Source organism: Pygocentrus nattereri, chromosome 25, assembly GCF_015220715.1.
Source record: "Pygocentrus nattereri isolate fPygNat1 chromosome 25, fPygNat1.pri, whole genome shotgun sequence".
Classification (NCBI taxonomy): Eukaryota; Metazoa; Chordata; class Actinopteri; order Characiformes; family Serrasalmidae; genus Pygocentrus; species Pygocentrus nattereri.
The window spans coordinates 6,617,077-6,628,760 of NC_051235.1; the positions used below are offsets into that span (position 1 = coordinate 6,617,077).

The following is an 11,684-nucleotide window of genomic DNA, read 5'->3' on the forward strand; positions in this document are numbered from 1 at the left end:
CACCATCACTGTAATATTATATCAACATTACCCCATGAAGGTTATCAGAAGGGACGGTGAAGATCGAGTCTGCAACATCTCAGATTTTGAAAAGCACTGTTTTCAGTTTCAGTGTAGAAAAACGTATCATTATGCTAGTTATATTAAACTCTGCTGCCTAACACTGTATAAAAATAGAAACAGACAGTTAAACAGAAGTTAAGAAGCTCTGGGGTTTATCTTAAAGTTAGGACAGTATTTAGGAGATTTAGTCTAGTTAGGATGTTTCTATAATACTGTTTTCTTATCTGGAGCGAACAAATAAGATTATAAAATTAACCCTCTGCTGCGTGTGCTATGAGAGCAATTAAAAATAAATATTTGATTCACCTTTTCTGTATAAAATGGACCTAATTATTAAATATCAAAACTTTTTTTTTTTAAATAATGTGTGCAGGGGTCATTTTGGGGCATGTTGCCTTGAGGCAACATTGTGCGACAATGGGAAGAAATGATATAGAGCTACGTTCCCTGAAGTGGTGAGACCTGGCTTATGATAGGCAATCCCATTCTACTGGCGCATAGTGTTGCTTCTAGGCAACAAACATATTTCTGCAAATTCTCAATGTTAGAAAGAGGTTCAAAAGCGTCCAATAAGAGACAGTATGACCAGGAACATGCTTTTTATTGACTTACTCAAACTCTTCCCTTTACTGTTAACCCCGTCACTCTCTTTATGGATAATGTTATTGTAAAGTGAGGAAAATTAGTTTGTTGCCCTGAGGCAACATTATGCAAACAGGGGTTATCACAGTGATTAAACACAAATTATAGACTTAAAAAGTTTCTGTAGTACAGCCCCTGGTGTACTAGGAGCATGCTTTCAAGTAAACGTTGTGATAGGCTCAGTTCAACAATAGCCATTGTCAATAGGAATAGGCAATTTCTGCTAGTTCACTCCAGTCCTTCTGCTCCTTTCCTCTCCTTGATTCCACTGAGTTTTTCCAAGGTAGGGCAGGAGCAGTAGGAAGAGAGAGGGAGGACAGGAGCAGTAGCAAAAATTTCTGGACGCAGCCTGGGAACTGAACAGGGTGGTGCATGAGAAACTAGGGCAACTAAGTCAGGAATTTGGGCAACAACAGGCGAAAAGCTGCTGCTGGTGTGAACGAAGGGTTACAGGGCAACAGCTAAACAGACCAGTTAATATCTGAAGAATTCATGTTGATTTTTTTACTGACCATGCTGTTTGAGGTTGACCACTCTGGACAGACCCGGGGAATGTGGAGTGTGGAAGAAGAACACATCATCGAAGCCAATGGCGAACAGGGAGGTGTTGTACCGACACTGAACTCGCAGCTGCCCCAAAGCATTCTTGGCCAGAAGAGGGCCACGAACACAGGGCGACACACTGCTTACACAGTAGAAAGACCGTTACAGTATAAAAGACTGTTTAACCTGATCCCTAATGTAGTAGATCAGAGATCAAAAGTTTGTATACATTTGATTTTTTGCTAAACTATTACTTTAAAGCTGCTGTTTGGAGGTTTTAGGGATGTCATTTGTTTACTGAGGAAAATGATCCAATATTACATAAATAACATTTAAACAAATGACACCACGTATTATACTTGGTCATTTGTTTAAATGTTATTTATGTAATATTGGATCATTTTCCTCAGTAAACAAATGACTGGGTTCTCTTTATCTACTTTAGGACGTGTGTGAAAATCTGATGATGTTTTAGGTCAATTTTTAGAAGAAAATTCTAAAGGGTTCACAAACTTTCAAGCAACACTGTGTACATATATACATATATATATATATATATATATAAATAAATGTGGGTCATTCTACAGAAACCATTTGTGTCCCTACTGATCGCAGATATGTTACACTTAAAAACACGTTAGTGTTACAATTTATTTATATTTTAAAATAAAAAGTTATTTTAACAATTTCACCTTCTTGAGCCTCAATTTAGCAATATTGGCTTTTAAATCAATCATATAGAATTCCAAGCACAACAGAAGAGCTTGTCTTTAAAGTCACGTGTGAAGGCTGAGGCCATATTTTGAGGTAAAAAACACGTTTTTCTGCAGTTTTAACTACAGAATTCTACACATGGCTGTGAAATATATGATTTAAATGACAAAGAAAACAAAAGCTGAATAAATATTATAAAATATAGAATGAAAGTTCCCCAGGAGTCGTGTCACTGGTGTTACTGCGGAACAAGAAATCTCTTATTTTGACATCAAAGTCACACCGATGACGTCGCTCGACTTCCCTTTACCTGTTTTCTGAGGACCTATGAACAGAAGCTCATGGTGAGTCCGCTGTGTCTCTCAGTTCTCAGAGATTTCATTCAGCTCATGATTTCATATCAAGCTTTTAGTTGAAGTCACTGGTGTGACCCACTTTATTCTTAGTAAAAATACAAATTGATTAAATGACACATTTTAGTGGACGTTCCATGACTGTCAACATGTGGTTTGATGTTCTGTAGCAGCCGTTTTGTAAAAGGCGTTGTTCATTAAAAATGTCTCTGGTGTCTCCTTTTTTACGTGCAACACCAATGAGGATGGGTAACACCAGTGACACGTGACACCTATGGAGAGACAGAAAAGTGGATGTTTCTGTAGAATGACCCATATATGTATAAGCACATATAAAAACACAATTTAGAAACTAAATATTCCAAAAATTCTGAGCTGCTCTTGACTGTGTGGGTGTCTCGCAACACAAAATGACAACACAATGTAAACTTGGCCACACCCTGAATGATGAGTAAAGAGACGTATCATATTTGATATAGGAATGCTCAGCACTAACATTATATCTATAACCTGTAGCTAGCTAGGTAACTACTGGACCGTGCTTCTGAAATTGAGGTCAGACAAGCTGCTGTGGTCGTATTTTTGGATGCTGTGGAGGAATTTCTCATGTGCCTTATTGTGCGTCACGCCTGTAATGTACAATTGCGGGGATGCACTATGAGCCTTGAAATTTGGGGGGAGGGTGGTAACACTACGCTAACATATTACTTCTTTCCTACAGTTAAGGTGGACTGTTAGCTGTCAAGCTCTCGTAAATGAAGTTAATCACTTACATTAGGGTCCTGCAACAGGTGGCAAACGCAAGTAGGAGCGTCTAGCTACACTACAAAGATTGGTGTGATAAACCTTCAAAACAAACAGCGTTAACACTTTTAGAAAAGCTTAAATAAGCTACTTGCTGAGAGTTTTGTCTGGGACTCGGTGCAGCAAGAGATCAATCACTCTGTGAGGGAGAGGAATGCGACTAGCTGATGTCACGTATACCTATTGCTAATTCTGAGAGGTACTTTGGCAGATCCAAATTTAGACCCACCCGACTCAAACTGAACTGAGGAAGAAAAGGTCAATTTAAAAGTGTCCAAAAAAAGCCAACCATCAAACTTTCTCTGCCGGTTCAGAGCAGAACCATCACAAAATCTTTAGATAACAGAAGTGTGGCATGCGCCTGCCCCCCAGGCCCCAATGACAGCTGCAAGAGCCAGCAGGAAGGTGAAACCTGAACTCCGAGTGAGGACGAAGCCCTGAGAGAATGACGGGGGGAGAACCGCGAGTGAGTGGGAGACAGAGCGCAAAGCCCAAGCTTCGGCGAGGGATGGCGGGAGGAGGAAGACAACGATGCCGGCTACAAGAGGCACAAAGGCATGGAGTGAGTCTTGAAATCCACTGGCTGGACCCCATCCCCTGTTCCGCGGTGAAGCCACCTCACTCTACCTCACGTTTGATCCAGGCGGACAAGGAGGCGGAACAACGAACTCTCGCTCCTTCTCCGCTCAGGTGCTCAGGACCAGAGAGATAGAGGGAATGAGAGCTCGTTGTTCTGCCTCCTTGTCACCACCCCTACATCGCAGCTCGTCCACCTGGATCAAACGTGAGGTGGGGTGAAGCAGCCTCACTGCGGACCGGGGGGCGGGGCCTGGCCGGCAGAGTTTGGGACTCGCTCCATGCCTTCATGCATCGTGGCCGGCATCCTTCGGCGAAGCTCGGGCTTTGCGCTCCGTTCCCACTCACTCATAGTTCTCCCCCCACTTTGTCCTTGCTCAGAGTTTTGGTCCCGCCTTCCTGCCTGCTCTCGTGGCCGTTATCGGGGGCCGGGGGGGCGGCCGCATGCCACATAAAGAAAATCGTATGACAATATATGTATAATGTCTGTTTAATGCAGTACTAGTTTAGAAGTTGTTTTAATCTCTTATAGGTGATTCAAACAATAAGATAAGATTAAATACATCAGTCACCACTCCAGTAGCAACTTCAGTGCGGTCTGTAAACTGGACCATATTCTCAACATGAGCTTTCTGTGGGTAAGTTGTCTTCAGTATGTGCCATCTCACCTGTGTTCATCTGGGTCCAGGTGAAAGAGGGAAAGTGGAAAGCCTGGGGTTTCCGTCCAGCTACAGCGGATGTGGGTATTGTAATCGTTATGGCACTCCAAGGACTCCAAAACAGAGGATGCTGGGAAGGAATAAAAAGTTAGCAAAAGCACTTCACTGTATTCTGTATTAATAACTAACTGATCTTCGGTGAACATCCCTAACGTCCCCCCTTACCCAACTTCAACCCCAAATCCTAACCATAACCAGAAGGAAAGTGGTCAGATCACCCCCTGCTGTTTGTGTTTGACCTCTAGGGTAACCATGAACTGAAGATGGTAACGTGGCATGCTGCTATTAATCATTCATTTTCAAAAATATATAAACATCATTAATGGACAGAAATAAAGTACAAGTGTTTGCCCAAAGCAGTCAAAACAAAAACAAATTCTATCGCATGGATGATGTCATGGGCTCAATCCCATTTTTCCCAATTTAGGATGAGACAGAGGGGAAGGGTGAAGTGTCCAAACAGAGGTTTTTCAGAGGCACAAGTTGGCTGAATGGGAGCCCAAAGAAACAAATGTGAGAATTTTCTCTGTAAAAAATGACAATAACCACTGTATTATCTTAGTTTAATGTCATTTCAGGGTATTATTATGGTAATAGTATGCTGATGTCTCGGTAGCTAGCTAAATGTCCCATTCCACCTTAAACGGTGCAGCAGTCCTGACACCTGAGATGGCAGAATGTAACAGCTGCTCCATTTAAGGTGGAACGGGAAAATTTGAACAAGAATCTGGTGAATATTTGACTTCAGCTTCATATCACTGAAGAATTAGTGGTGGGTGATAATAAATAATTGCCCCCTCTTTGAAGGCGTATGATTCCCTAAACGTAACTAAAGCCCAGCAGTGAGGAGCTGAACTTTACCCTCCTCTGCTGTCACTGCAGACGGGCAGGGTCGCCCACAGAGCAGCGCTAGTAGCTGTTAATGAAGTGATGCTCTTTTTATTTGAGGCTCCCATTTCTTAGAGGAAGATTCCAACCACCACTTCTTGTAACCCAGTTCCAAGGGGCAAGGAAACATTCGAAAACAAGGGGTAGGGGTAAAAATAATAAATAGGACTGGGCCAAGGGCACAAAGCATGGCTTTTGTAGTTCAGATGTAGTTTATCTCTACAGTTATATTGCTCAGCAAACATTCTGCTTTTATACTGTTTTCATAAGCACTCTCCTCCATCACGTTTCATCTTCATCGTAAAAGAAGCACAAACAAATATTATAGACAGTTTTGTTGTTATTTATCAGTTTCATCTTTATCATATCTGTATGACCAAACTCACAGCTGGAAGAAGTGTGTAAATTTGGGCCTAATAGTTGAACAACCTGAACAAAATGTGTGATTTGCTGTTACCAATATCCACAATATCGAAGAAACAAATACAAGTAAAAAATAAGAATACTAATAATTGGTGCACATGATACTCCAATACAAATGTACTTATTTTACATGCACATCGGTTTAAACAAGACTACAACTGCTACATGATCCATTTAAATACCTACTGCATTCTGCATGTGTTTTTTACTACTAACTCCGCCCACAAAATCAACAATTCAAAACATGGCTTCTGTCATTCACTGCAATAGCACAGTGTATAAATATGACATTTTACGCTACACAATCAAATCATTCTACCATCTCAATAACTAATATGTTTATTTCACGTTTTATTCCTGCCAAACTCCATCTACGAGCACAGCCACTGGCTCACGAATCACTAAATGCTGTCATTTTATTGGCTCCCTACTGAAACATCAGCATGACCTGGGGTGTTGTGCAATGCACTCGTCCCCCGGGTTCCAACGACAGCTGTGAGAGCTGGTGGGAAGGCAGGACCCAAAAAGCAAACACCGCTGAGGGACGTGAGTAACGATGCCATGGGCAGCGTGAGTGGCTTTAAAAAGAGTGGAGAGTGAATATAGTAGAGAGAGAGAAAGAGAGCTGGGTGACGGAATTCGTAACCCCCCCCACCCCCCCGGATGCTTTCGTCTCCATGCCACTGTCACTCGTGTCTCTCTGTGGTGTTGGGGATACTGGTTCCGCCTTCCCGCCTCTAGTGGGTGTCGTTGGGGCCTGGTAGACGGGTACATGGCACAGGTGTTTTTAATGCAATTGATATATAAATAAGGTTCTGGTAGGCCTGCGCTTGATTTCATGCACTGAAGCCGTTTCATTGTCTTTGCTTGATTCCATATTGTACAAAAGTTTCAGGAATCAGACGAAGGGTAGTTCGTACGTCATTCAATTGGAGTTCTTTTTTATGCAACTGTGATGAATGAGGACTTATCTCTACCTACTTTATAGGTCCACAGTATAAGTGTACGATTACAGACTGGCAGGTACAATTTGTCAGCCTCCCTCTATCCCATTAATCACTGGTCAGTGTCTACAGCCTCTAACTGTATAACAGTAAAGTACATCTACAAGACAGGGGATTCTGATAAAGTACCGGATCAGTAAAAGATGACCAAATAAATCGGTAGTAAAAGGCTAAAGGCTAAGCTTAGCCAGTATAGGACACAATTGATCTCAGCCTCAAACTTATTATTATGTGCTATTATTAGAAGCTATTACTCACAACAAATAAATCAGGCCAGTTTGAATGAGTCATGGCAATTCCATAAACCACTTGAGGAAGTCCAATAAATGAGAGTGTTTCATGGAAATGCTCATTGACAGAATGAAAACAGTGATCAACAAAGAAACTAATAACACTGAATATGACCAGGAGTGACCTTTCAAAGTAAAACTATTATTATCCAATATGACATTCACCCAGAAAACAGTGAAGTCCAAGAAGCTCGGTCTATACCAAAGTGTCTTTGAACAGAACTATACCAGATGTTTTTTTTTCTAAAGTAATACTTCTTTCACAGCTAAACCTCATTTCGGCTCCATCTCTCTATTCCCCCAGCTTTACACGGTAGCCTCCAGCCAGCCAAGCTCCTCTTTAGACTCTATTTAAAGCTGTCACAGTTTGGAAGAAATTACATTTGGATGTGAATAGCTTTACCAGGGGCGGACGTGCCGTGATTTGGACATCCTGAAGCTGCAGGTGCTGCGGTGAAAGCGGGACTTGAACACAAAGCCCAGAGGAGAAGTGCAATCCGCAGGGACCGAATATGGGTTCCCATTCCCTCAACTGGACCCAATGAACTGGATTAGGTACAAACAAAGAGATGAGAAATTTATTTTAAAAAAGGAATCAACAAGTTTGGAATCAATACTTTCAATAATATAAAAATCAATTTAGTTGCAATTGTTGTGAACAAACGTTAAGCTGGCTTGACAGACCAGCTGATAATGCTTCAATAGGTAAAGCAGTTGCAGAAAACTGCTGTTTGTTTTTCATAACTTAACTGGGTTTATGATTTAATTCATGGCAGTTGCAACGGTGCTGCTTTGAGGTTGCTATAGTATTCCAGCTTCTTGTTAGGGCCTTGCTTGGTTACTTCTGCCATTGCTATGCCTTTCTAAGTGGTTGCTAAAGTGTTGCAAGACAATTACTATGGTATCCCAGTTGCATGGTCTACTGCTGTTTTTGCTCCTAGATGCTCCCCTTTCACAATAATAGCACTTACTGTTGTCTAGGGCAGATCTAGCAGGTCTGAAATTTCAGAAACTGGCTTGTGGCAAAGGTGCCATCCTATGACAGTGCCACTAAGCTCTTCAGTATAGCCCAGTATCCCAGGTGGTTACTAAAGTATTGCTAGGCCACTGCTTTGTAATTCCAGGTAGTCTCTAAGGTGTTGCTAGGCTGATTTTATGGTATTATAGGTGGTTGCTAAAATATGTGTATATATAATATAAATGTGCCAGTATCTATTGGTCTGTATGTAATGTTTATGAGGTGCAGTATGAGAAATGTTCTGTCACATTGTAGTCAAATCTGAATTTAATCAATATTGTGGCATTTGTGTTTTAATGAATGCTGTATGAACATTGTACATGCAAACAGTGCTGTAGAACAATGCAAAAAAGACTGTAGAACAATTTCATCAAGCCAACTTAAATATATAACATATATTCTCATTTTCAAGTCCTGTGCAACTTCATATATTTCACATAATTAAAAAAACATTTAGAATTTTAAATTGCAAATAGAAAATTATTACATCTTCTTCTTCTTCTTTCGGCTGGTCCCTTTAGGGGTCGCCACAGCGGATCATCTGCTTCCATCTTGCCTTATCCACTACTTTTACACCAACCATCTCCATGTCCACCTTCACTACATCCATAAACCCTCTCTCCTAGGGTCTACCTCTTCTCCTTCTGTCTGGCAGCTCCATCTCCAACATTCTTTGACCAATATATCCACTATTCCTCCTCAACACATGTCCAAACCATCTCAACCTGGCCTCTCTGGCTTTATCTCCAAACTGCTCCACCTTCACTGTCCCTCTGATCTGCTCATTTCTAACCTTGTCCATCCTTGTCACTCCCAACGAAAATCTCAGCATCTTCATCTCCGCCACCTCCAGCTCAGCCTCCTGTCTTTTAGACAGAGCCACAGTCTCCAACCCATACATCATAGCAGGATGCACTGCTGTCTTGTAAACCTTCCTTTTCACTCTTGCTGTTATCCTTCTGTCACACATCAGCCCTGACACCCGTCTCCACCCACTCCATCCTGCCTGCACCCTCTTCTTCACCTCTTTTCTGCACTGTCCATTGCTCTGGATGGTTGACCCAAGATATTTGAAGTCATCCACCTTTACGACCTCTACTCCTTCCATCTTCACCTTTCCACCTGCCTCCCTCTCATTCACACACATGTATTCCGTCTTGTCTCTACTGACCTTCATTCCTCTCCTCTCCAGTGCAAACCTCCACCTCTCCAGATTCTCTTCCACCTGCTCTCTACTCTCACCACTGATTACAATGTCATCTGCAAACATCATGGTCCATGGAGCCTCCTGCCTGACCTCATCTGTCAACCTGTCCATCACCATTGCAAACAAGAAGGGGCTCAAACTGATCCCTGATGTAACCCTACCTTCACCTTGAAACCATTTGTCACTCCAACTGCACACCTCACCACTGTCTCACTATCCTCATACATGTCCTGCACCACCCTAACATACTTTTCAGCTACACCTGACTTCCTCATACAGTACCACAGTTCCTCTCTTGGCACCCTATCATATGCCTTCTCTAGATCCACAAAGACACAATGTTGCTCCTTCTGACCTTCTCTGTACTTCTCTACCAACACTCTCAACGCAAAGATTGCATCTGTGGTACTCTTTCTGGGCATGAAACCAAACTGCTGCTCACTGATCTGAACCTCTCGCCTTAGCCTTGCTTCAACAACTCTTTCCCATACCTTCATGGTGTGGCTCATCAACTTTATACCTCTGTAGTTACTGCAGCTCTGCACATCACCCTTGTTCTTAAAAATGGGGACCAGTACACTGCTTCTCCAATCATCAGGCATCCTCTCACTCTCCAGGATTTTGTTAAACAACCTGGTTAAAAAGTCCACTGCCTTCTCTCCTAAACATCTCCATACCTCCACAGGTCTGTCATCTGGACCGACTGCCTTTCCATTCTTCATCCTTTTTAAAGCTGCCCTCACATCCACCTCACTAATTCTCTGCACTTCCTGATCCACTATCTCTCCCCCCGTTGTCCTCCTCTCTCTCTCGTTTTCCTCATTCATTACTTCTTCAAAGTACTCCTTCCATCTACTCAACACTCTCTGTTCACTCACTAGTACATTTCCCTCTCTATCCTTTATCAGCCTAACCTGCTGTACGTCCTTTCCAGCTCTATATCTCTGTTTAGCCAAGCGATACAAGTCCTTTACTCCTTCTTTACTGTTCAGCCTCTCATACAGCTCATCATAGGCCTGAGCCTTTGCCACCATTCTCTTCGCTATGCGACTAGCCTCACAGTACTCCTGCCTACTTCCTTCATCTCTCTGGTTATCCCACTTTTTCTTAGCTGCCTTCTTCTTCTGAATACTCTCCTGGACTTCCTCATTCCACCACCAACTTTCCTTGTCTTCTTTCCTCTAACCAGACGAAACACCCAACACATTCTTGCCAGTTTCTCTCACCACCTTAGCTGTAGTTTCCCAGTCCTCAGGTAGCTCCTCACTGCCCCCAAGGGCCTGTTGCAATTTTTCCCTGAACTGCCTGCAACATCCTCCTCCTTCAGCTTCCACCATCTAATCTTTCGCTCTGTCTTCACTCACTTCCTCTTCTTTGTTTCTAATCTCATTCTACAGACAACCACCATATGCTGCCTTGCTACACTTTCCCCTGGCACCACTTTACAATCTCCAATCTCCTTTACGTGGCATCTCCTGCTAATCCACCTGTGTGCACCTCCCTCCACTCTTGTATGTCACCCTGTGTTCTTCCCTCTTCTGAAAATGTGTTCACCACAGCCATTTCCATTCTCTTGGAAAAATCTACAACCATCTGATCTTCCGCATTTCTGTCTTTCACACCATACATACCCAGCACCTCTTCATCCCCTCTGTTCCCTTCACCAACATGTCCGTTGAAGTCTAAACCAATCACTAATCTCTCCTCTCTAGGGACACCATCTACGATTTCATCCATCTTACTCCAAAATTCCTCTCTCTCTTCTAACTGACAACCAACCTGTGGTGCATATGAACTGACCACATTCAAAATTACACCATCAACCTCCAACTTCAGGCTCATGATCCTGTCTGACACTCTCTTTACATCCAGAACCCTTTTCCCAAGCTGTTCCTTTAGGATTATCCCTACTCCATTTCTCTTCCTCTCTACACCATGATAGAATCCACCTTCAATGTTCCTGGCCTTGCTTCCTTTCCATCTGGTCTCCTGAACACACAGAATATCTACCTTCCTTCTCTCCATCATGTCTGCAAGCTCTCTGATAATAGATAATAGATAATTATTACATATTACAGTTAAAAGTTTATAATAAAATCTCATGTTATTGAGATATTAAATGAAATATTTTAAAATGCCTGTTGCCTATTTATAATACCTCAATCTACACCTAACACCTAAACTCAATAATTTGATGTTCCAACACTTTTGGTGATATAGTGCAGTGTACATTAGTCTGAGGCATCACACCACATCATGAAATCTCACTTCCCACCACAATTCTATCAACTAATTTGGGAGAAAAATTGGGGCACTTTTGTGAAATTTATGAAAATTAGATTTATTAAGTGCCATCAAGTCATTTTCAACTTCTGATGGCCATAAAGTTAGTTTCCCCAGAATATCAAGCCTGTTTGGGTCTTTAGGTTGCTGAACGGCT

At 42.2% G+C, this 11,684-nt stretch overlaps 1 protein-coding gene across 1 annotated transcript in view; it reads right to left on the reverse strand.

Moving 5' to 3' along the window:
- Positions 1 to 4,002, reverse strand: part of LOC119262420 (cytokine receptor common subunit beta-like) — a 25,057-nt gene extending 21,055 nt beyond the window's left edge. Inside the window, exons 1-2 of the mRNA XM_037534288.1 lie at positions 3,929 to 4,002; positions 1,218 to 1,387 (exon numbers count right to left, since the gene is read on the reverse strand). Of these exons, the coding sequence (XP_037390185.1) occupies positions 1,218 to 1,387; positions 3,929 to 4,002 (244 nt within the window). The remainder of the gene's footprint in view (positions 1 to 1,217; positions 1,388 to 3,928) is intronic.
- Positions 4,003 to 11,684: the final 7,682 nt, after the last annotated feature.